This window comes from Xiphophorus maculatus, chromosome 11 (assembly GCF_002775205.1).
Source record: "Xiphophorus maculatus strain JP 163 A chromosome 11, X_maculatus-5.0-male, whole genome shotgun sequence".
NCBI classification, from domain to species: Eukaryota; Metazoa; Chordata; class Actinopteri; order Cyprinodontiformes; family Poeciliidae; genus Xiphophorus; species Xiphophorus maculatus.
The window spans coordinates 27,611,484-27,635,884 of NC_036453.1; the positions used below are offsets into that span (position 1 = coordinate 27,611,484).

At 38.9% G+C, this 24,401-nt stretch overlaps 2 protein-coding genes and 2 non-coding genes across 6 annotated transcripts in view; all 4 read right to left on the minus strand.

Annotated features, from left to right (window-relative positions):
• Positions 1 to 1,908: 1,908 nt before the first annotated feature.
• Positions 1,909 to 16,294, minus strand: LOC102221135 (beta-galactosidase-1-like protein 2). Its single transcript, XM_014471630.2, has 20 exons — positions 13,445 to 16,294; positions 11,015 to 11,130; positions 10,446 to 10,643; positions 10,296 to 10,364; positions 9,805 to 9,900; positions 8,892 to 9,000; positions 8,721 to 8,813; positions 8,535 to 8,616; positions 8,397 to 8,461; positions 8,216 to 8,300; positions 7,595 to 7,732; positions 7,342 to 7,422; positions 6,488 to 6,600; positions 6,261 to 6,407; positions 3,812 to 3,883; positions 3,639 to 3,717; positions 3,442 to 3,529; positions 3,248 to 3,359; positions 2,960 to 3,076; positions 1,909 to 2,089 (listed from the first exon to the last, which is right to left on the minus strand). Exons 1-20 carry the CDS (start codon positions 13,574 to 13,576, stop codon positions 2,003 to 2,005), a joined length of 2,079 nt encoding a protein of 692 aa, XP_014327116.2. The 5' UTR covers positions 13,577 to 16,294; the 3' UTR covers positions 1,909 to 2,002.
• Positions 16,295 to 16,393: 99 nt separating this feature from the next.
• Positions 16,394 to 24,401, minus strand: part of LOC102237884 (galactosylgalactosylxylosylprotein 3-beta-glucuronosyltransferase 1-like) — a 36,870-nt gene continuing 28,862 nt past the window's right edge. The window contains exons 4-8 of one of the 3 annotated variants that reach the window (XM_005806680.3): positions 20,933 to 21,435; positions 20,767 to 20,784; positions 20,488 to 20,595; positions 19,068 to 19,173; positions 16,394 to 17,284 (exon numbers count right to left, since the gene is read on the minus strand). In XM_005806680.3, coding sequence (XP_005806737.1) covers positions 19,087 to 19,173; positions 20,488 to 20,595; positions 20,767 to 20,784; positions 20,933 to 21,435 — 716 coding nt within the window. In that variant the 3' untranslated portion in view covers positions 16,394 to 17,284; positions 19,068 to 19,086. Of the gene's footprint in view, positions 17,315 to 19,067; positions 19,174 to 20,487; positions 20,785 to 20,932; positions 21,436 to 24,401 lie in introns of all 3 variants that reach the window. The other 2 variants (XM_005806678.3, XM_005806679.3) reach the window with 2 other exon arrangements.
• Positions 23,311 to 23,383, minus strand: trnar-ucg. Its single transcript has one exon. It is a non-coding gene; the product is annotated as a tRNA-Arg (tRNA).
• trnar-ucg lies at positions 23,725 to 23,797 on the minus strand. The gene has a single exon. It is a non-coding gene; the product is annotated as a tRNA-Arg (tRNA).

Genomic DNA, 24,401 nt, shown 5'->3' on the forward strand with positions numbered 1-24,401 from the left:
TTACAGAGACAAAGGCCCAATTCTGAGGCGTTAAATTAGGAAGTAAAATTTATTTTTAGTCATATTTGATAGATAGAGCATTTTTATAGCAACTGAAATTGACATAATTACTTACTTGAGCTATAAAATGGCACTATGTGCCTGGAAAAGACATAATACTGCCCCTTTAAATTTCTTTGGTGAACGTTATTGAATTACATCGTCATGCTGGATTCATTTGGGGGTTTAACAGAAAAATCTGTTGAAATCTACAATGTTAATGATACTGAGTCAGAAAATTGTTATTGATAACAAGTAGACACCCAACATTCTCCCACTTTATCTTAACCTCTTGTTCATGTGTCTTCTCCTCGAGCTTAATTAGATATATACCTGCTGTTTCTGGATCTTTCTGGGCTCAAACCACTACCAGAGCTCCTGTGGCCAAAAATATAACGCCACAATAGCTGCACTTAACCTCTGCTGCATAAACGGAGGCACTGAGCCATGTGCATGTACTGAACTCAACATATCCAAGCACGACTGCACAGGAACTTTGAGGGCTGTTCTGCTGAACAGGTCGTTTGAAGACTTTGCACAGTTCACAGTATGCCCTGTAGGCGGCACCATTGCAGTTCACATGGACACAACTGCATGTTTTAGTGATGTCTGGGTTTCAGGAGCAAACAACTTAATTCTGTCCCATAAAGCAAGGTTTTGTTTTACACATGTGTTTGTATTAATTTAATTCTCCTGCCTTTTCACTCATGCAGCACAAACTTAATACAGTGGCTTGTAAAAGTATTCATAAACCTTGAACTATTCTATATTTTGTCTCTTGCTTTTGTGTCCTTGAGCAAGACACTTCACTCACCTTGCCTGATCATGGTGGTCGATGGCGCCAGTGTGTGGCAGCCTCACTTCTGTCAGACTACCCCAGGGCATCTTCGGCTACAATCCTGTAGCTTGCCACCTTTGCATCTTTGTCCAGAAAAGCGCTATATAATTTAATTTTTAATAATTTTATTTTTAATTTTAATAATTCTTTTACTTTATTCATCCCAGCAGGGAAATTATTTTGCAGTTACAGCACACGACAGGAGCTGCGTCTGCAGGCAGCCAGCTGAGCCGGCGCCATTTTTTGAAGGAGGACATGCAGCAAAGGTCGTTGGGACCGGGAGTCGACCGGGGTCTAAGGCCTCCAAATGTGGGGCGTGCTAACCCCCTGCGCTGGGTTACAGCATGCCCCTATATAAGTCTGAAGTAATTTCATAGTTACCAGTAGCCGAACGAACACGGTAAAGATGTCTGTGCATGACCAATACAAGATTAAATAGACTGGGCATGACAACATTTAAGACCTATGATTAATAGATTGAGGCTAACTTAATTTAGGAAAAAGTGCAATTAAGACATTTTACGGCTTTAGTTTTAGAACTTTAAGACTTTTCAAGCATGTGGTTATTTGAGGTTTTAGCAATGCTCCTGTTTTTTTCTATTTCCATGGGTTCCATAGATGAGAGAACTTAAGATTTTTTAGAATGTTAAAACTTTTTAAGAATGTTCAAGCAGACACCCTGCTGGTTTTAGCAATACTCCTGTTTTCTTTTTATTTCCATGGATTCCATAAATCAGTCTGTCTTAAACTTCACTCTCCCTGATCTGTGTGCTGCGTTCCATGGTATTCATTATGGTGTTTGCTATGCAATGTTCACTAGAAAACCTTGAGAACATCTCAGAATAGCTGAATTTATACTGAGATTACATTACACACAAATTTACTAATTAGGTCTATTTATGGAAATTCAAGTAAAGGGTTGAATAAAAGTTCACTTTTCAAATTTGTAGGTTAAAAACGGGAAAACTGTGTATAATGTGTACTATAAAATACTGAAAATTTATGGTTGTGCAACATAACTGTAGACCATAAACACTGATGACCGTTTATTTAAATACAATCACAGTACAAAACATTTTGTACATGTTACACATCAAGATGTAGATAATTATCACACCCAGATGTTCAGTCGATTTCTGCTTCCATGCCCAGATCAGGTGAACCCTCAAACTGGACATTGTAGTCTCCCTCCTTCTCCTCAAATATAATGATCTAATGAATTAAAAGGGAAGAATTACACACATTAACATTTGCTCTGATTTATGTTTGATGATTTTATGTCCAAGACAAACAGATTCACCAAGGACTGATAGAATAATGATTACATGGAGTAGGGCACTGCTGGAGAACCACTGGAAATGTCTGATGTCTAAGTTTATTTCTCATTTTGTACTACTCATTTCTTTATCTTGGTATATTACGTATATACACATAACCTGCATCTTAACTCGAGTCGAGCAAATCTCAATCTCGTTGTAATCTGTTGATGACAATGACAAATAAATCTTATCTTATCTTATCTAAATGACAATGTAAAGAACAACTGTACATAAAATCAAGAAAATTAGGGACAATCCCGAGCATCCTCTTCCTGTGACTGTCATATATAACATAAATATAAAAACAGAGTGTCTTGAGTCAGAGGCTTCTTCAAATTTGTTGTAATGCAGACTGCTACAGGAGATATTTCCTGCCCACAGCCATCAGCCTCTGCAACAACTCTATGAAGAATCTTGAACAGTGAGTTACAACATTTAATTTTCCTTTGGGATCAATAAGATCTGTTTGAATTGAATATCCACTGTATAGTGAACTATTGGGCTGTTTAGGGATATTGAATATTACTTAAGGGTATATATAGTAGTTATAGATTAATCAATAACTGAAATAGTCATAAGTTGCAGTCCTAAACATTACTTAACACTGTTACACTTACAAAAGAAGGAATAGATGCTGTAACTATATCACACCTTACTATAATAACATCAACTATTTTAGAGCATGTTTTAAAATAAATGATGTCACTTTTACAACTTGATTGACTGATTGATTGAATGAAAGACTGTCTGTGAACAGCTTTACCTGGTTTATTCCACTGTGGAGAAAGGGCCCAGGGAGGTAGAGGGTCTGCTGTGGGCCCAGTGACCAATAGCGACCGAGATTCAGACTGTTTATGAACACAACACCTTTTCCCCAGCCCTAAAACATTTGCATTAGCACACAGAACAACACAGACAAATCAGTGAGCATAAGTTGGCTTTGCAGCATCATTCACACAAACAAAACACTAAAGTAACCTCTGCTTTTCTGCTTTTAGTTTTTCATTTAGTTTTTCAGTGTTAAAAAAACTGGACGTCTTATTTCACTTACTGGCAGCTTCACAAACGTGTCACTCGGATAGCTGTACACAAACACCCTTCCCATGAAAAATCCAGGAAAGCTGGGACTTTCTGGGAGATTTTTCCAAGGTGCCTCAATAAGACTGAAAAAGATTCCTTCAAACACATTTTTAAACACAGATGGAAGTTGAATGCAGGTTGTTGGATTCAATAAAGCACACAAACCTTTCAATAAAGTTGAGTTTCATATCCAGGCTGTATGTTGTAAAACCCCGCAAGGGGGTGCCGTTGAATAAAATGTCCCCCACCAGACCTCAGAGAGCAAAAATTAAAAGTGACTCATCAAGTATCCTCTGACAATGTTCTGACAGTAATTTCATAGCAGGTAAAGCAAAGAATCTGCAGGCATTGCTGATGGTCACCTTTACGTTGTTTGTCAAGGTCTTTTCCTTGGTGAACTCGTCCACAGTTTTCAACCAGGAAGCTCAAAGTCCGCACTCCCTGTGAGGATTAAACACTTCAATGTTTACACCCAATCAGACACACCTTTGGGTTCCATCCTAGCCAATAATAAAGGGACCTTCATTGTTCATACCTTACCATCAGGAACAGCCAGCTCAAGGATCTGGCGCTTCAAAAGACCAATATATTTTCTGTCTACAAACACCTGTAGGACAAAATAGGATTTTTCAATTTACTTATGAAACACCCATGTTCTGGTTCCCTACAAGAAAAGTGGTTCTCCACCATTACTGTGCCGCATTTTATGTGGCATTCATGCAATGTATAAAACTTCAAAAGTTTGCTCAAATCAAAACCATGAAGGAACTACCCAGAGCGAGCCTGGTAAAAACAGTCACTTGTTCCTACGCTTTGCTTCATCTAGAGCAGTGGTTCTTAACCTGGGTTCGGTCGAACCCCAGGGGTTCGATGAGTCGGTCTCAGGGGTTCGGCGGAGCCTCTGCCGCGGAGATAAAGACACACTTGTGTAAAGTCGTGATGACACGCCACGCTTGGCCATCACTTGCTGCAGAGGATCATGTTACATTGCTCGGCCAATCAGTGCTGCGGGGAATTAAGTGCGCGCAGTATCAGCGGCTGTCGTAGTTGTACGTAGCGTGGTTTCTTTCTTAATATTTTAATCCATACTAAATATGTCGAGCAAAAAAAAAGAAAATGAACAGACTTTGCTCTGAAGACGCACTTGCCAAGGTGAAGCCACGGTGGTCTCCCAAAGACAAACAGCAGAAGTCACACTGATTTGCAGGTATGTAATTTGTGCAATACTTTATTCTGGCCCCCAAAAAGTATTTTGTGGATTCAAAACGACAAAAAACAAATTAAATTTAAAATTAAAAAAATGAAGTTATTAAAAAAAATTTAATTCTTTGAAAAAAATCAAAATTTATTTTTAATTAGTAAAATAGTAAAAAAATATTTTTGGGGGCTGAAATTCTTTTATTGGGCCGAAATATTTTTGGGGGCCAGAATAAAGTAATACTGTAACTTGCTGTGAGTTCATGGTTTTGTTCTTTGAGCAAGGTTACGTTCATGCACGGCTCATTTTGTGCACCGGCAAAAAACATATACATATGTCTTGAATTTGGAAAAAAAAAGTATTTTATTTATCACTAAAGAAGGGTTCGGTGAAGGCGCACATGAAACTGATGGGTTCGGCACCTCAAAAAAGGTTAAGAACCACTGATCTAGAGGCTCTGAACCCTCAGCTATTGTGAAAAGATTGCTTGCTGGAGGCGTGGACTCTCTTGACGTTTGAAATAATTGGATCTGATTTTACCCAACTGCTAACGTTTGGCCTTGAGGTATGTAACGCAAAGGAAGCCACAACAGGAACTTTAAACAATCCAGCGGGGAGTAGGGCCACTGGATTTTATCTTTCCAGCAATAAAATGTCTCATCCATTCCTCTTGCTCAGACTTTAATGGCTCAATATTTGGAAGAGTGCCCAACACAGACTGAATGGCTTCGTTCACTTCCTCTGCCGTCATTGATAAACTACAACCATATAGAACTACAATTTGAAAACAGCACACAAAATTGATGTCATCATTCGCAATTCTGCCTCGTTGAAATTCAGTAGAAGAAACTGAGCTCAATGGGAGAAATCCCTGACAGAACATTGAAGGGAGATGAGAATTGTGTAGCAAATGGCAGGAACTGTAAACTGCCCAGTGGGAAGTAGTATGGCCTAGCTAACCCAGAGCACTAACTGAAGTAACACTCAACATATTGCAAAACAAATAAATAAAACCAAAAATATGTATACAGCAAACAACAACCAGTGGCATGGCAAACTAGCTGATTTTGTCAAGCTAAATTCCGGGCATCAATATGTGCCAAGTGTCACTTCTTCGTTTATGTGTTTAGACAACAACCTGCCTACTTCAGTAAAGATCTGCTCTGTCTCCATGCTACTGGGTCTAAAATGCTGATACAGAATGCTTCATTGTGTTAGAAAACACAAATCAGTTGGTGACTCTGGAGAAAAAAACTTGCTCGTGGAGGATGTTTCATTCATGGCAGTGTTCTTTGGCAGAGCTGTGAGGAAACTCACTCCCTTAGATAAGAACACATAAATCTCATTAGAAAGTCTCACGGTTAGCATCCCGCAGTCCTCGTGGTGACTCATATTAACTTTGCACCAATCTTCTGCTCTCCGTCCTTGTGCTTTGTTCTTGAAAGGGTTTTTTTTTCTTTGCAGTTCTTGCCCAAACGTCTTCGGCTCACCATGCATGCAGATGCACTCACCAGCATGCGGGGAACGTTGTCAAGTCAAGTCAAGTCAAGTCAAGTCAAGTCAAGTCAAGTCAAGTCAAGTTTATTTATATAGCACTTTAAAACAGTACCACTGACCAAAGTGCTGTACAGTCACAAGATTAAACAAATCTTGTTTAATCTTGTGCTACCATTTCTCACCCAAGAGGTTTTTAGTGCATGAACCATAATTCTACTAAGAAGTAAAAAGTAACCCAACCTCAACAAAGTCTGAGCTCACAGCTCTGTGGGCAGGAATGATAACTCACCAGGGCACGATCCCGAACATTGTCACCTGACTGTAGCATCCCTCCGCTAGTGATGGTGGTCTCATACAGAGTGTAGCCATACGACTGGCCGTTGCCATTGTTTGCAGGTAGGTTCTCCATGTTTACTGGCTTGGAGGACATAAAAGGCTGCAGAGGAATTATAAAACAATAATCCGACTGGGAAGCTAACTTCTACTCCGTTAGACTTAGCACTGTATGTAACTCACACCCTCAGTGAAGCTTAAAGCATCCCATAATGACAGATGCTGGTACATAACTGCAGTTTCGTAGGAATCACTGTAACGCAACTTCGGTATGTCTGGGATGCGGTGTCCTTTTGCTGCACAAACATGAAAAACCAATCAGACAACCATGTCTTTCAGTAACAGCACCTTGCAAAAGTTATCCTAGCCCTTCAACATTTTGTCACATTCGAAACACAAACCCCAACGTATTTCATTGGGATTTTATGCGACAGACCAACACAAGGCTGTACATAACAATGAAGTGGAAGGAAAAAGATGAAGGCTTTTCAGAAATATTTTTAAAAATGTAAGGTTTTAAAATGTGATGCCACTGTTGCTCTGATAACTCTGAATAAAATCCAGTGAAACCAGTTGCCTGTAAGGTTACCAAATTAGTAATCAGAGTCTACTGTGTGTAATTAAATATCTTTATAAATGCAAATGTTCTGAAAAGGTTGTTTCTTCGTCAAATGGCATTTTCTTAGTCTGTATACCCCAGTTAACGATTAATCAATTACTAAATTAGTTGATAATTATTTCAGTAATCTATTAATCATGATTAGTCTGAATAATTGCTTCAGCCCAACTCTAGATGCTGTGCGCTGTTAGAGACATAGCCTACAAGGCTTGCCACTAGAATAGCAAAAGACGGTTTATATTTATAATTTTCACACGCTTATTATTTTCCTTTCATTTCACAATGATTATATTACATAAAATACCAATAAAATATACTTAGGTTGTGGTTATTCTCTGAAGAAATATAAACAAATTCAAGGAGTGTGAATAATTTTGCATGCCACAATACCTGTACTTCATGCTAAAAGTTAACTTACGGTTGAATTGAGAAAATAAATCCCTTAGAAGGTAATACTTTGCAGTGTATCCCCCTGCTTCAGATAACGGAGCGTCATAATCTGAAACGCATCAGAAAATACACTAAGTGTTTTCTATTGCCATCTGCTGGCTATTACAACAGAAACACTCTATCCTCCAGATTTTAGACAGCAGAGCTTCATCATTCCAACCACATCTGTGCACATTTGCATGAACACCGCGGCTGTTTTGTTTATGCCAGAGCTCACTCACCATAGCTGGAGACCAAAGCTTTGTAGGAAGGATCAGAATCTGCTCCATTCATGAAGCCAAAACTGGATCCTCCGTGGAACATGTACAGATTGACAGACATGCCTCTTCTCAGAATATTCCTCACTGTGGACACCATGTCTGGAACAAAATTATATTTTCACAAACTCATCAGAACTAACTATAGTAGCATAAGACCAACCTTTTATTAGTCTAATTTTGCGGTACGAAGCATTTTTACATATTTAAAACTCTTTAAGGAGGGTTTTAAATAATGACCTAATATCAGGTGCTAAAGTAGTATGACCCCTTGTTTTAACATCTGCTTTCTCACGGTGACAAATCCAGTTCAGTCCAAAATTATTCATGTGTAGTGCAGTGTAACACTACACAAACTTGTAGTGTAGTTTGACACTACACTACACTGCAGTAGTGTAGTGTAGTGTAGTGTAGAAGACTTTGTGTTTTAAGAATGAGATTCTAGAGAATAACAAAGATTTAAGACACGTCAAATCTAACACTGGACAATGCACTTACAAAACAAAACCACTAAACAGCATAACATCAGCAGAAAGGATACAATTTAATGAAAAGGTCGGTGCTAGCATAGTGGGCATGAATTACCTTCGGGAGGCAGCACATGGTGAAGGTCCCCCCATGTATCATACCAGCCAGTCCAGTATTCCATCACCAAGGAAGGTTTGTTGGGCTGAAAAACAGTACAAGAAAGATCTGAAGTGTCAGCTAACACCGATTATGTCCAATAAAAAAAAAGAGAACTGATGTGAAAAGAAATATTAAAGACCTTGACAGAGTTCATCTCCTGGATGATTCTCTGATTCAGTTTCTGTAGCTTTACTGCCCGGAGAGCTTTGAGACAACAGACAACACGTTAAACTTTGAATGTGTTTCTGTCCGTATACGTGTGCACACTGAGATGTACCTCCATCAACACCCCCCGACTTAAATGAGTTGCTGTTATCTGATGTGAGCAAGACCTCACTGATTCCTCTGGACTGTAAAGCCTTTCAACATGAGAAGAGATAAAACACATCCGAATGGTCTGTTGATGGCAAAACACACGCCTGTATTTTGGGGAAATAGTCTTAATAAAAGATAATAACCTTACCTCTTTAATGAATAACATGTACCTTTGATCCTTTGCAAAGGATCCATATTCATTTTCAACCTGCATTGCAATAACAGGACCCCCTTTGGTGAACTAGAATACACAAACAAGTATTTAAGGCTATGGCAACAAATTAGAGCACAATACACTCATTTCCAATTTAAAACTGACCTGAAATGGAACCACTTTTGGTATAAGTTTGTCAAAATAGGTGTTGACAGCCTGAATGAAGCCAGGGTGAGTGGTCCTTAGTCTCATACTGCCATCTCTGAGGAGCCAGCTGCATAAAAAAATTCCAACTGCTATTTATCTGCCTTGTCTTTCAGTATTTTATGAAGACAGTTATACATACATAATATTGCAGCATCGCCTTCCTAATCTTCTTACACTTCTTAAAGACATATCAATGAACTCTGCGACACAATTGTCTGAACTCTGAGACTTCCCGTGTGTACTACATACCTTGTCATGTGTAGAGTGGCTCCAATTAACAACAGCCTAACCTATTTTCTGATTACTTTTAGCTAAGAATTGTGTGCACTCTATGAACATTGATCTTTCATCCCCAAAAAATGTAAACGAGTTGGTGACATCATACCAAAACTAACATATCCTATCCTGACTCATTCTAAACCATTCATCCCAATACGCAAACACTATACAAAACAGATGTAAATCAAAAGCAACACACACTTTTTAAGGATTTATCAAATAACAAACTGCTCCCTGCGACAGACTGGCGACCTGTCCAGGGTGTACCCCGCCTCTCGCCCGGAACGTTAGCCAGAGATAGGCACCAGCACCCATCCTGACCCTACTAGGGACAAAGGTGTTAGGAAATGGATGAATGGATGGACAAACTCCTCCTCGTTTCGTCAAATTTAGACCCACTTACGGCACGTTTCCTTGAAACACAAACATGCATAACAAGATGGGAAACTGTGTGAACACAACTTCAGATTTTATCACAGCTTTAAAAAAAAAAACCAACTCAGTAAGTCTGGTGTACTAAAGCAAACTTTCAAAAAACTGCGGATGTCTTTCTTCATGGTCTTAGGTCATTTGTAAACAACGTGAGTGTTACCTTGGCAGTCCTCCCAGGTCCATGTCAGCAGAAATATAGGGACCAGGGCATAAAATAACCCACAACCCCAGCTCAGCTGCCAGAGATATGAATGCTCTGCGAAGAAGAGAAAGAACACTCTAAAAAGATTTAGAAATATTATACAAAGGGCTGTGAAAAGTGCCTGACAACAACAAACAGTAGTGTTATATCCCCTTGTGTGGATAATTGCTTTAATAAGTTGCTGCTGTTATGGAGATTAGGCAGTTGTCAGGTGGGACTCCCTCTCCCTATTCCTTTCTTGCTTGAGTTCTAGAGGTTGCATGATGGGAGCAGAAGAGGAATATTTCTAACCAGGTTTCAAAACAGGTGATATTGGTAGGAAAGCTAGGAAAGTGACGCAGGACTCTTGTTCTGGACCTCTGCAAGATTGCTTAGCCAGCAACATCCATACTCTCTAATTAATCCTACAGGTTCTATAGTTAAGACAAGCAAACCAACGTTCTCCTTACTCTAAATCCAATTGTGTGTGGAAGTTGAACACGTCCTTCTCCGGCTGGTGCAGACTCCATGGAACATATCTGTGAGGATGCTTTAATTACCATTCAGGTGATGGTGATGGGTTTGTGACATAAAACAAACAGTGCAAGTTATCTCCCTACGTAGTTAGGGTGTTGATGCCACAGGCCATCATCTTCATCAGCCGGTCTCTCCAGTACGGCCTGGGCACACGGAAATAGTGAACAGATCCCCCAAGGATGCAGAAGGGCTTCCCATCCAGGGTGAACTGGGATGAGTTGGTGTTCAGGCCCATCTTCCTGGTCTTCTTCAAGCCCGTTTGTGACGGGCTCTGAAAGAATCTGTGCATAGTTCCAGTCACAATCAGGTTACGGGACATACGGGTTATTGTTCTTGAACTGACCACATGATGTGCTCTGTAGGAATTTGCAGATGTCTTGAGTTGGCAAAAAGTATAAAACAAAGGAGCAGAAACACATTTTTGTGAAGTCAAAACAGACTTTGACACAATCATATGGACAAATTTATTTAGTTCATAACAGGTTTGTTAAATAATTTCTTTACTATTTATCCTTTGTGTAACAACATTAAACATATCAGTATCAGTATTAAGCTACATTTTTTGGGAAAATGACACAAATCTAAGTCCTGGAGAGACAAAAATAGCTTAATATCAGTATCAAATGACAAATTAAAATTAGACAACACTTACCCCAGATACTTATAGAGGATGAAGCAAACTATGCACAAGCAAATGAATGCATGTATCCGTTTCTGTTTATTTCTTGTCCTCAGGACACCCATGGGTGAGCTGTTGGATCCTCTCCTCTAAAACAGGAAGCAGTAGTACTGAGTTGACAGCAGCGTCTGTGTGCAGATGAACTAAAGAGCTTGCCTGAAACACGCCTCGCCTCGTGGGAGTGGCTCATAAGGCAAGGAGCTCACCTTAGTAACAAGGCTGGACTACCCTTTGTGCATTAGTTACATGTTGCTTTACTGTACATAATTCCCAAGTACTATCTTCTCTGTATTTTTGATGTTTGGATTACAACTTTAAATGGGCCGAATTATGTATTTCCCAGGCACATGCTGCAGTTTGAAAGCATAATCAAGTAACTTTGTTGTCTTCAATTCTTATAAAAAAAGCTGTACATGTCATACATGACTTAAGAGAAATTTGACTTTGCAATTTCAATAGGGCCTCTGTCTTTCTAAGAAGATCCTGCTCTTTCCGATGTTCGACCTTCCATCACAACAACCCTCCTCCATTGAGCCCTTAACAACATTTTTGCCAGCGTTTCACAGAGAAGTAGTTTGCATGATGAGCTCAGCAGACAGCAGTTTCACCAGGTGTTTGCTAATTGCTGCCGCCGCTAGTCTTGAGGAGCTGAGTGGGAAAGTTGCGGGGGAGGGTTGCTCTATAAGGCAGAAGCTTGGCTTGGGAACAGTGTCCCGGAGAAGGAGCTGCGTGGCAAAGGCAGCTCTCAGTGTGATCAACTGCTTCAGCACCCAGAATGTTTGCTTTCTCAAACATCCTTTAATCTACCATGGAAGTCATGGAAGAATCAAAGCAACAGTCCAGGTATGTTTTTGATGAGGGAATAATAATTATAAAAGAATATAAATCTCTAAAAGTCGATTTTACATTATACTGTCTTTTTAATATGACATTCAAATGTAATAGTAAAACAACAATACATTTTTATAGCTTTATTTTCAACATATGGAAACATAATGTTAAAGTTTTATACGCTTGAATAAATATCTGATTAAAGTCACATAGGTAAAAGGAAAGAACAGTTTCATTAGAGTTTATGTGCCTTTAAAACAAACAAACCAAAAAAATGCAGTGTTTAATAACGAGTATTTTATTTGTATTCTGGGACCTCTGATAAAATAAACTGGAACATGAAGCTACCATACTCAGATTCCCAACCTTTGAGTGAGCCTTCATGTAAACGGGGCCTAAGCTTTGGCTAAGGCCCAGTTTACACATAGCCACTCTTCGGTTAAACCATAACATTTTTGTTGGTATCCAGCAGCTCATTTACACAACACTTGTGAATGCAGTTTCTCACACTGGCTCTTTTTGAAATCAGGTGTCAGAGTGAAGCTGTTTTGTATCACCCTGCACGGAGATGTGAAGTACTCATGCCTACACAATATAATTGTCATGTTTACACAATATACTTATCACATTTATACACCATAAGCAGAGGTAGGAATAGTACCCGAAAATTGTATTCAAATGAGAGTAGCACTACTTCAACATATTTTACTCAAGTTAAGAGTAAAAAGTAGCCCTACAAGAACTTACTTAAGCAACAGTAACAAAGTATTTGGTAAAAAGTCTACTCAAGTATTGAGTAACTGATCAAATTATCACTCACTTAATATTTTAAAAATACATCATCGAATGGATCAAAATATAAAGTTAAATGGAAATTTTGGTATTTTAAGGACTGAAATTACAATAATTCATTTAAGTAACACAAAATTAAATCAGACAAAAGAGAATATCCAAATCTGTCTCCTTTGATTTAAAACGTATGAAACTTTAACAAAAAGTGTAGGTGTGTCTTTGTCTGGTGAATATTTAGATTAAAACATGCTTGTTTTTTCATTCAGTGGGTAGGAAATCCAGAAATTTTACTCAAGTAAGAGTATATGATACTAAGTAAAAAGTACAGTAGAGCAAAAATACTCCTAATTTTTTTTTTCTGGAAAGGTACTGTAAATGTAATTGAGTAAATGTAACTAACTACTACGCAACTCTGAACGTATCATATTTGTACAGTATATTATCACGTTTGTACAACTCAGGTGTCCCGGTTATACAATAAATATCAAATTTGTACCGTAATAATGTGATATTATTAGAAAATTTTCCTCCGTGGCAGCAATATGCTTCCGTAGAAAACGGCCGTTAACGGTCGATATCATTTCAACTAACCCTGAACCCCACAAAGAGTCGCCATTGTCACGGCGATGGCTAATGGGGAATACAAATAACGGTAGTTTGGATTTAGGCTAGCGGCCGTTGATAGTCAACAACATAGAATCGGCGCCAATAAAATACTGTTCTCAATTTACAAACACTTCTAATAATGGTACATATCTATTACTTGTGTACTTAACCTACCTGTTTTAAACAGAAATGAGCTTCTTCGGTAAAGGCTTTGCTGCGACGCTTCCTATTCAGCTTAAGGTTCCACTGAACTTCTCCTGCGTAGTTTTTTAAGTCAGTGTCTCTGTTATACGCAACTACTGCCATCTTGTGGAGTAAATTAGTATTGCACCAGAAATAAACTTACAAGTAAATGTGAGTGCCACACAACATTAACAACCAAAAGACAAGTAGTAAAATAAATAAAATGTTGGGGTGGGGAAGGAGCTGGAGGGATGTGTCTTTTAATGGTCAAATAGTCTTTAGGTGCCACATTAACAATAGTGGATCATGTCAAAAGGTACTGCCTCATTTCAAACAAGATCCCTCTTTCTGTATCTGCTGCACTTAGAGGAAGTGCTAAAGTAAAAAAACAACAACTGAGAATTAAAAAAAATTCCCAACAAATGGCTTATGAAATAAAGAGTAGGTGTTGTCCTGATGGCAAAAGGGGATTGTACAAAGTGTGGACAACGGGGATGTCAATAATTGTGGCAGAGGTGATTTTCTTCATTTGGACCCTATTATGCCTTCTTAGGCTCAAAATAAAACATTTTCAGATTAAAAATGTTTATTATGTACTTTAAAAAACTTAATATTCCAATCACACAGTAGCTTGCAAAGAATATAATCAAGGTTGTGTATTTACCTTTCTCGTCACTTTTGTTTTAAGTTGATCTATTTATTATTTCCCTCTAGGTCGTGATGTATGTGATGTTATTCGAGTAACCTTTTGAATTAAATCTACATTTAAGTCTAAAACAATTCATACCCCTGTCAGATCTTATGTCACTACAGTAAGTTCTAAAGAGTTTGTGAAAATATAATTTTGTTCCAGACATGGTGTCCACATTGAGGAAAATCATGAGAAAAGGCATGTCTGTCAATCTGAACATGATCCACAGAGGATCTAGTTTTGGCTTCATGAACGGAGCAGTTCCTGGTCCTCCTACAGAGCAGTGGCATAAACAAATGTTCATGCAAATATGCACAGATGTGGCTGAAATGACGAAGTTCTGCTGTCAAAAATATGGATTATGGAGAGTTTCTGTTGTATTAGCCAGCAGATGGCGATAGAGAACAATTACATGCGTTTCAGATATTTGTATTTGGTCATGATCTTTGGTCAGATCATGATAATGAACAGCATAATGAAGACCAAAGAAGCCATGATCTGTCTTCTGTTTTTTGGTCTTCATTATGCTGTTTTCATATTTACTGTTCACTAACAAATGTCACAAGCTTTCACATAAGAAGGCCTTCACATTTGTAATGAGATTTAATTACACAGAGATGGACTCCGTTAACTAATTTGGCAATCTTGGAAGGCAACTGGATCCAATAGATTTTATTCAAGGTTATCAGAGCAACACATTTTAAAACTTTTTTATTTGTAAAATATTTCTAAAAGCCTTAATCTTTTTCCTTCCACTTCATTGTTATGTTCAGCTTTGTGTTGGTCTGTCACATTAAATCTCAATTAAATATGTTGGGTTTTGTGATTCTAATGTGACAAAATGTCAGAGGGCTATGATAACTTTTACAAAGTGCTGTAACTGAAAGATGTTGTTGCCTGATTAGTTTATTCACTTTTGTGCAGCAAGAGGAGACGGACTTCCAGACATGCCGACTTTGCATTACAAGGAGCCCTACATACCTGCCATTATATTCCAGCATCTGTCATTATGGGATGACTTCAGCTTCGCTGAGGGTGTGAGTTTTATTTGGGGTTGTGTCCTGGTAAGTCTAACCATTACCACTAACCCAGTCCAGGGTCAAATAAGGATCAATTCAGGCATGGTTTGATTTAAAAAACACAGATCTGACCTAGCATTTCTGTTTATTAGAATCTGTTCATACTGCTTTGTGAAGAACATTGATTTGAAAAAGCAAAAACTTAATAGAATGACGGTGGCTTAGCAGCTTATTTTCAATTAGCTGGTGTCAGTTAGGGGCATTATTATGTGGAATTCAGCCACATAGAATTATATTATAGAACAATGTGCCTAGAAAATATGTAATGCTGCCCCTTTAATAAAATGGTAGGTAATGATGTTTGAAATTTCGCTTTACAAAATCAGTGTTGCAATATTGAAATACTGTGCTTTTCAAGCAACGAAACCCCAAGCTTGCTGTTCCTGATCGTAAGGTATGAATAATGAAGCTCCCTTCATTATTGGCTGGGATGGGACCTGAAGGTGTGTCTGATTGGGTGTAAACATTGAAGTGTTTCATTCTCACAGGAAGTGCGGACTTTGAGCTTCCTGGTTGAAAACTGTGGACGAGTTCACCAACAAAGAGACCTTGACAAACAACGTAAAGGTGACCATCAGCAATGCCTGCAGATTCTTTGCTTTACCTGCTATGACATTACTCCCATTGTCAGAGGCTAGCTGATGAGTCACTTTTCATTTTTGCTCTCAGGTCTGGTGGGGGACATTTTACTAAACAGCATCCCAGCATATTTACAATATCCAAATCTAGATATGGAACCTAGTTTTATTGTCAGATTTGTGTGCTTTATTGAACCCAACAACCTGCATTCAACTTCCAGCTGTGCTTAAAATTTGTTTAAAGAAAACCTTTTCTTTATCAGCCACCTTGGAAAAGTCCCCAATAAAAACCCAGTTTTAGATTGACAGTAATTTAACCATTGGGTTTTTGCTGCATGAGTGAAATGACGAGAGAATTAAATAAATACAAACACATCTGTAAAACAAAAAAACAAGCTTTACGGGACAGAAGTTCATGACTTTCTCACGGAACCCAGACATCACTAAAACATCATACAGTTATGTCCATGAGAACTGTAATGGTGCCGCCTACATGGCACACTGTGAACTGCGCAAACTCTTCAAAGCCTGAACCTGACAGTGTTGAGTTAAAGAGGTTCTTGTGTATGAAATCACAACTTGCAAGCCATGCTGGGAAGAATTAAAATATTTAATAAGAGTTTTCAGTTCTAGTACTTGGAGTCAGGGTTCTATATTCCACAGTTTTCCCACATGTTCATAATAAATAATCAGGAAACAAAATTTACAAAGAAATTGTCGTTTAAATTAGCAAATAGCAAACCTGCAAAGTCCAGAGATTAACGAAACAGAATCATCTCTTTAATAGGAGAACAGCTCTGCAGTCCTTGCAGCACATCAGGAAGTGCTGATAATACATGAATGTGAAAGGTTGTTTGTGTTTGACAATAATAAATCAGTGCATGTGTGTGTGTCAGCTGGTTAAGTGAATGTGTGCTGAGCAGAAATACAACTCCTAATTAGTGAGGGGTTCAGGGTGCTATCTAAATAGGCTAGTGTTGTACACTACTAATACAGGGGGGATAGGGAGAGCTTGGATCCCATCAGCGCTGTCTGCCAGTCAGTGCTGTGTTACTTCAAACAAGGACTTGTTTTATGTGCAGCCCTGTGCCCGACAGCCCACTGACCTCAGAACAAAAGAGCCCTATTAAGTGGTGATTGGATGCTTGGCTGGTGGCATCTGTGCTGAGAGGGTTCTTTATTGCACACGGGTTCATCTCTTTCTGGAGTTTAAGTCGGGTAACCTCCTTTGTTTCAGCTCCTACTGTGCCGGTTCCATTTGGCAACTCCTTCCTCTGTCAACTCAGTTCCGCCCAGCAGAACACACCACAAAGTTCCTGTGCAGTTGAGCTTTGATATGTTGAGTTCAGTACATGCACATGGCTCAGTGCCTCCATTTATGCAGCAGAGGTTAAGTGCAGCTATGGTGCCATTGTAATGTTTTTGGCCACCAGAGCTCTTAGGGTGGTTTGAGCCCAGACAGATCCCAGTGAAGCTTCCTTTCCTGAAACAACAGGTATACACCTAAGTAAGACTGAGGGAAAGAAACAAAGACAAAAGGTAAAGACACAGTGGGAGAATGTTGGGGGTCTACTTATGTCATCTATGCAAATGTTCTGTCTCTGTATCAGTAAACATTATTTAACATTTCATTATTATCTTGATTTTTCTGTTTAACGGTTGATTTAATTAATCCAACATTATGATGTCAGTCTTTAAATGACATCTCAAGGTCTATTTGCTTCTTTGCCAATTGTTACCCTTCCTCTTTAGTCACATTACATTTTGCCCTCCTCTGTCTTCAGTTTTATACCTGTAAACAACCATACTGCAACCTTCTACTCCACCACTGCTGGTCAGTGTATGTCTCTTGTTAAGTATGCAGATAAGTAGATAAGTAACCAAAATGTTTAAATTTAACCTTTTTTTATTTAACTGTATTTTTTAAATAATATCTTATGGTACACTTTCCATTGTTTCTGGTTCATTTCCTTATTTGGACCAGTTCATCATAATGAAACATAACAGATTAATACCTCTGATCAAACTAAGCAGATCTGGGAAGCCCCTTCCAGATTTAATTTATTGGAATTATACAACCATATTTCCCTACTCCTTCATAAGATTACAAAAACTTTAAATCATTGGTTATCATTGGTTTTGGTGCCCTAAAGCAGGGGGTACAAAACTGTCTTCAAAATAGGAACAAAAAGTCCCCAAAGCAGGTAAAGATTGTCCCCACAGTCTGCTCAAATTGTCACATAGTTGGTAGAAAACATCCTTCGTGATTGTACAAAATAATAAGAAGATGAAGCGATCAGTACCCCTAACAAACACCAACATCTGCTGTCATTACGAGATTATCCAATAGTTATTGTTTGAATAAAACACATTTTTTGATTATTTGTTTCTTTAAAGAGAGATGGTGACACAGTAGGCTGCTGATCTGAGACCAGATCTATGCTAAGCCATTTAAGAAGAAAGCAAAAATAATGCAGTCATATTATTCAAAAAACCTGATAAGAAAACATCTGTGATATATCCTCAATAAATATGCTACAGTCATCACTGACAGACTCATACTCAGCTGCCATGGCACTAAATTTGAACCAGCCATGGAAATATTTAGCGTCCCCTTCGACAAATGACTGGTAAATACATATTTTATATTCTAGTCTCTTGTGTATGTGATTCCAATAAATATCTGACACCAGGAGGTCGCTGGGAGGTATTTCGTTTGCTCAAGCGTGATAATCTGTTTCATTGGATTAAACTGGCCCAAACTGGGATCAGAGCCCCAGTAAACAGAAATAAAGTCCAATACAAATTGTAATGAAAATAAAATCTAATTAAATATGCAAAGAATAAGCACTTTTTTCAACTACTTTTCTCCATAATTCATAAAAATGCTTGATACGCAAAAGTTTAAGTAAAACAGAAGGGATAAACTAACAATGTGTGAATCCCAAATGAGAGCATACAGCATGCCATCCGAATCCAGATCTTCTGGATTAAAACAACAACCCAACAAAAATAATTTTACTATGAACGTATATAAGTTAAAGTGCTTGTTATTGATGAATCATCTCTATGTTCTCAAGAATGCAGCCATTAATAGTATTTTCTTCTCTCAAATCTTAATAGTGCAAAGATGTTAATGGTTACATCCATGAAGGAAAAAAGAAGTGTGTCTTGTATGAACTGAACTCTTTACCCTCAGGCCGTTTTGCAAAAATAATCACAGTGCAGATTTGCATGAATTTATCTTTCTAAAGCTCAGCTATTACCTGTGTCGGTTGAAGAATGTCATATCTCTACATTAGAGTCTGTAAATCCTTTCTTGCCCTCATTTACTAGCACAGGCTTCTCTGTCCGTGTGTGCCACACTAATACCTGTAGGTAAGAAGACAGGCATGGATGAGCAGAAAGCCAGTCAAAAGGATGAAATACTAATCTAAAAGTTGAATAACACTGGCCCTTGAGGACTGCAGTTTGAGACCACTGGTTTAGAGGAAGTACATTAAATATCCAGAAGTGGCATTGGGTTAATGATTCTGTCAAATCTGACTTCTGAATCACCCATTTTCACATTTTGTCACATTACGACCACAAACTTTACTACATTTTATTGAGATTTTGTGATGGACAATCACAAAGTAATGCATTACCCCAATGTAGAACTACATTATGGAGGATTCTCAATTTTTGTCTCATATGTAAATAAAAATCTGAAGAGTGGGGTACATTTGTATTCCTCCTCTCCCCATCCTATCTTCCCCCTCTTCTCACTGCTGTCATTACTTTGAAGAACCAAGTCTGCAGTCTCTTGGGGAGTATCCACCTTTGCACATCTAGACACTGAAAATGTTCTTTGAAAAACAGCTCATACTCAATGAGGTAAGATAAGGAATATGTGTGAAGAGCAACTTTCAGATCTTGCCAAAGACTTTAAAACTAGACTTTGACTAAGCCATTCTAATACAAAAACATGCTTTGAGCTGAAGCATTTTACTGTAGCTCTGACTATGCTTAAGGTCATTGTCCTGCTGTAAGGTGAACCTCCACTTCAGTCTCAAGTCTTCCGCAGCCTCTAACAGATTTTCTTCTTGGATTACCCTTTATGTAGCTCCGTCTATCTTCCCCTCAACCCTGACCAACTTCCCTGTCCTTTGGAAGAAATGTCTCCCCATAGCATTATGTGTCAGTCTTTAAGATTTACTATAGGCTCCTGGATGCACGTTGGCCAAAACATTTAATATTAAGTCTCTTCTGACCAGATCGCCTTCTCCAACTTGTTTGCTGAGCAATTTGGGGCAAACCACAAACAATACTTAAAGGGCTAGTTTGTTTTTATTGACTTCAGGGATTTAAAATATTAATATCAGTGGCATGTAACTATGTTAGCACATATTAACAATATATTACTTCACAATACAGCACTGACAACTTTGATTGTGTTTAATTTATCACATTTTATCACCTAATCCAGAGAAGTAATTCAGCCACCAGGATAGGCCATGGTGGCTGAATTATTTGTCTGGATTAGGTTTAACATATTTACACATTTGTTCCACATGCTTGACTTTGGTGGGTCAGACACAAGAAGTCCCAGTAAACTGCACTGTAGTTTGTAGTTGCAATGTTGCCAAATTTGTAAAAGTTCAAGTTGTAGAAAAATATTAGGATTATTGAGAGAACTTCTCTTACCTTAGTGCAGTTTGAGGCTTTAGGCTCCAATTCACTCAGAGTGACCAGTTCCCTCAATAAGCTACTCTCCTGATATCCTCCCTTCACTCCTCGAAGCTTGAAATAAGCCTGAGGTTTGGACAGAATGAGGCCCAAGTTTACTGCAAACCCAGCCATGTCTATACCGAAAGGCCGGTGTGGGTCAAATACTGTTTTCCAGCCATACACCTTGCCTAGGGCATTTATTTTGGGTGACTCGTATCGTAGGCCACCCACAAATGCCACAGGCCACACAGATACCTTTTTAGTCGACCTCATCTGTTAGATGAAAGCACAGACATAAAAATTACTCATTGGAGTTGACAGAAATGCTCCTGTTTCATTTCAAGGGCTAAGATATGTTAAGGGAAGGCAAGAGAAAGAGAAAAAAAGAGAAAACTTTTACTTTTAAAACATATCCCCTCACCTCTTCAAACAATTGTAGACTGTATGTGTTGTCATCGTCTGCAAAGTAGACAACTCCAGGCTGGCTGTAGTTTAAGGGGAAGGTCTCTCGTAGCCACCGCAGGGCCAGGTTCCTCTGCAAGGTACCCCGAGGTACTCTGGGGTTTCTCCCGTCTCCTCTAGATTTATAAGTCATTGGTGTCAAAATGTTGAGGTGAGTGTAGTTAAGACCCTTTTCCTGAAGGAAATGGCTAACCAGAGTGGTCCTCCTCTGAGAGTCTTCCACAACAATCCAGTGCAGATTGGACACGTGGAGAAGAGTGTTGGCCAGGCGGGTCAGCTCAGCTTTCTGCACTGGGCGGCTGTAAGTCGGAGTGATGATGTGGAGAGTAGGAAGGCTTTGGGACCAAGGCGGAGGCCGGCTGTAAATGTACTCAGTGCGGACCACATGCACAATGTCACGGCTCTGCAGTGAGGAGGATTCCTTTAAGGCCCGAGAATCTGAGCGGCCACCAATTGTGTCAGCTACAGAGGAGAAAAAAAAGTAAGCTGTAATTTCTGACACATGAGTAATTTACTGATCAATGAGAATATTTATAACCACGTAGTCCTGAAATTCAATATATAGAATTATATAGAGATGCCCAATCCATCACAGGGGCTAGTCTTTTAAAAACAACCATACAAACAACATAGAAAACAGGCACAGAATTACATGGACATGTTCCTATCTGATACTGTAATTGGTCTACTAAACGTAACCACGAAGGGACTCGAACCCTCAATCTTCTGATCCGAAGTCAGACGCCTTGACCTTTAGGCCTCATGGTCCTGTTTTACAAACAGATGCGGTGTTTGGAATGGCCATGTACTTTGACAAAGTTAAGAATATTTGGTGAAGTGCTGATACTAGCTTAACCATGGAGTTGTGGATACTTTTGAGAAACAAGTCAGAAAAAGCTTTGTAAGTTGGCTAATCTTTCATTAACACTGGAATAGAGAGTGTGGTAATGAAAGTTTCCATAAAATGTATTGAGTTAATTTTTCTTGATTATTGCAATGGCAACTCCTAATTGCCTTGAAAACCGGCACAGTAATACATGGATGTGTCCCATTCCAATTCTGTAATTGGTCTATTAAAAACAACCATAAACGGACTAGAACCATCAATTTTCTGATCTGAAGTCCGTTGCCTTGTCCATTGGGACACATGGTCCTGTTTTACAAACAGATGCTGTGTTTGGAACAGCTAAGTCCTTAGCCACATTCCAAACATTTAAGCCATACTTTGACAAAGTGAAGAATATTGGCAGAGCTACTGATGCTAGCTCAACCATGGAAGTGTAGATACACTTGAGATACAAGTAAGAAAAGAGCTTTGAAATGTGGCAAGACCATCAGGACAACTGGAATAGAGAGTGTGCAAAGGAAAGTTTGCATGAATGTGTTGAGACTCTTTTTCTTGGTTATCGCAATAGCAACTCCTAATTGCCTAATTACATTGAAATCAGCATAGAATTACATGGACATGTCCCATCCTATTCTGTAATTGGTCTATTAAAAGCAACGACGAAGGGACTCCAACTCTCAATCTTCTGATCCGAAGTCAGACGCCTTGTCCATGAGGCCACACGCTCCTGTTTTACAAAGAGATGTGGTGATTGGAATGTCCGAGTCATGAGCAGTTTTCCGAATATTTAAGCCATACTTTGACAATGTCAGGAATATTTGGAGAGGCGCCGACGCTAGCATAACCATGGAGGTGTACAGTAGATACATTGGAGATACAAGTCAGAAAAGAGCTTTGAAATGTGGCAAGACCATCAGGACAACTGGAATAGAGAGTGTGCAAAGGAAAGTTTGCATGAAGTTTGTTGAGACTCTTTATCTTGGTCATTGCAACGGCAACTATTAATTGACCAACAACATAGAAAACAATCACAGAATAACATGGACATGTCCCATCCGATACTGTAGTTGGTCTATTAAAAGCAACCACGAAGGGACTCAAACCCTCAATCTTCTGATCCGAAGTCAGACGCCTTGTCCGTTAGGCCACATGGTCCTGTTTAAAAAACAGATGCGGTGTTTGGAATGGCAAAGTCCTTAGTCACATTCCAAACATTTAAACCATACTTTGACAAAATGAAGAATATTGGTAGAGCTACTGATGCTAGCTTAACCATGGAGGTGTAGATACACTTGAGATACAAGTCAGAAAAGAGCTTTGAAATGTGGCAAGAACATCAGGAAAACTGGAATAGAGAGTGTGCAAAGGAAGGTTTGCATGAAGTTTGTTGAGACTCTTTTTCTTGGTTATTGCAATGGCAACTCCTAATTACATTGAAATCAGCACAGAATTACATGTCCCATCCAATTCTGTAATTGGTCTATTAAAAGCAACCACGAAGGGACTCGAACCCTCAACCTTCTGATCCGAAGTCAGACGCCTTGTCCATTAGGCCACATGGTCCTGTTTAACAAACAGATGCAATGTTTGGAATGGCAAAGTCCTTAGCCACATTCCAAACATTTAGACCATACTTTGACAAAGTGACGAATATTGGCAGAGCTACTGATGCTAACTTAACCATGGAAGTGTAGATACACTGAGATACAAGTCAGAAAAGAGCTTTGAAATGTGGCAAGATCATCAGGACTACTGGAATAGAGAGTGTGCAAAGGAAAGTTCGCATGAATGTGTTGAGACTCTTTTTCTTGGTTATTGCAATGGCAACTCCTAATTGCTTAATTACATTGTAATCAGCACAGAATTACATGTCCCATCCAGTTATGTAATTGGTCTATTAAAAGCAACCACGAAGGGACTCGAACCCTCAATCTTCTGATCCGAAGTCAGACGCCTTGTCCATTAGGCCACATGGTCTTGTTTGTGAAGCTAATGTGGTGATTGGAATGGCCGAGTCATGAGCAGTTTTCCATACATTTAAGCCATACTTTGATAATGTCAGGAATATTTGGAGAGGCGCTGACGCTAGCATAACCATAGAGGTGTAGAGTAGATACAATTGAGATACAAGTCAGAAAAGAGCTTTGAATTGTGTCTAGACCTTCAGGACAACTGGAATAGAGAGTGTGCAAAGGAAGGTTTGCAAGAAGTGTGTTGAGACTCTTTTTCTTGGTTATTGCAATGGCAACTATTAATTGACTAACAACATAGAAAACAATCACAGAATAAAATTGGACATGTCCCATCTGATACTGTAGTTGGTCTATTAAAAGCAACTACGAAGGGACTCGAACCCTCAATCTTCTGATCCGAAGTCAGACGCCTTGTCCATTAGGGCACATGGTCCTGTTTTACAAACAGATGCAATGTTTGGAATGGCAAAGTCCTTAGCCATATTCCAAACATTTAAGCCGTACTTTGACAAAGTGAAGAATATTGGCAGAGCTACTGATGCTAGCTTAACCATGGAAGTGTAGATACACTGAGATACAAGTCAGAAAAGAGCTTTGAAATGTGGCAA

Excerpts from the sequence above, each read along its gene's own strand:
- LOC102221135 (XM_014471630.2), bottom strand. The coding sequence starts at position 13,576 with ATGGCAGTAGTTGCGTATAACAGAGACACTGACTTAAAAAACTACGCA. Across the intron at positions 11,131-13,444 it reads CTCATTTCTGTTTAAAACAG|AGGAGAGGATCCAACAGCTC; the intron begins GTAGGTTAAGTA and ends TTCCTGTTTTAG. Across the intron at positions 3,718-3,811 it reads TGGCTGTTCCTGATGGTAAG|GGAGTGCGGACTTTGAGCTT; the intron begins GTATGAACAATG and ends TAATCCTCACAG.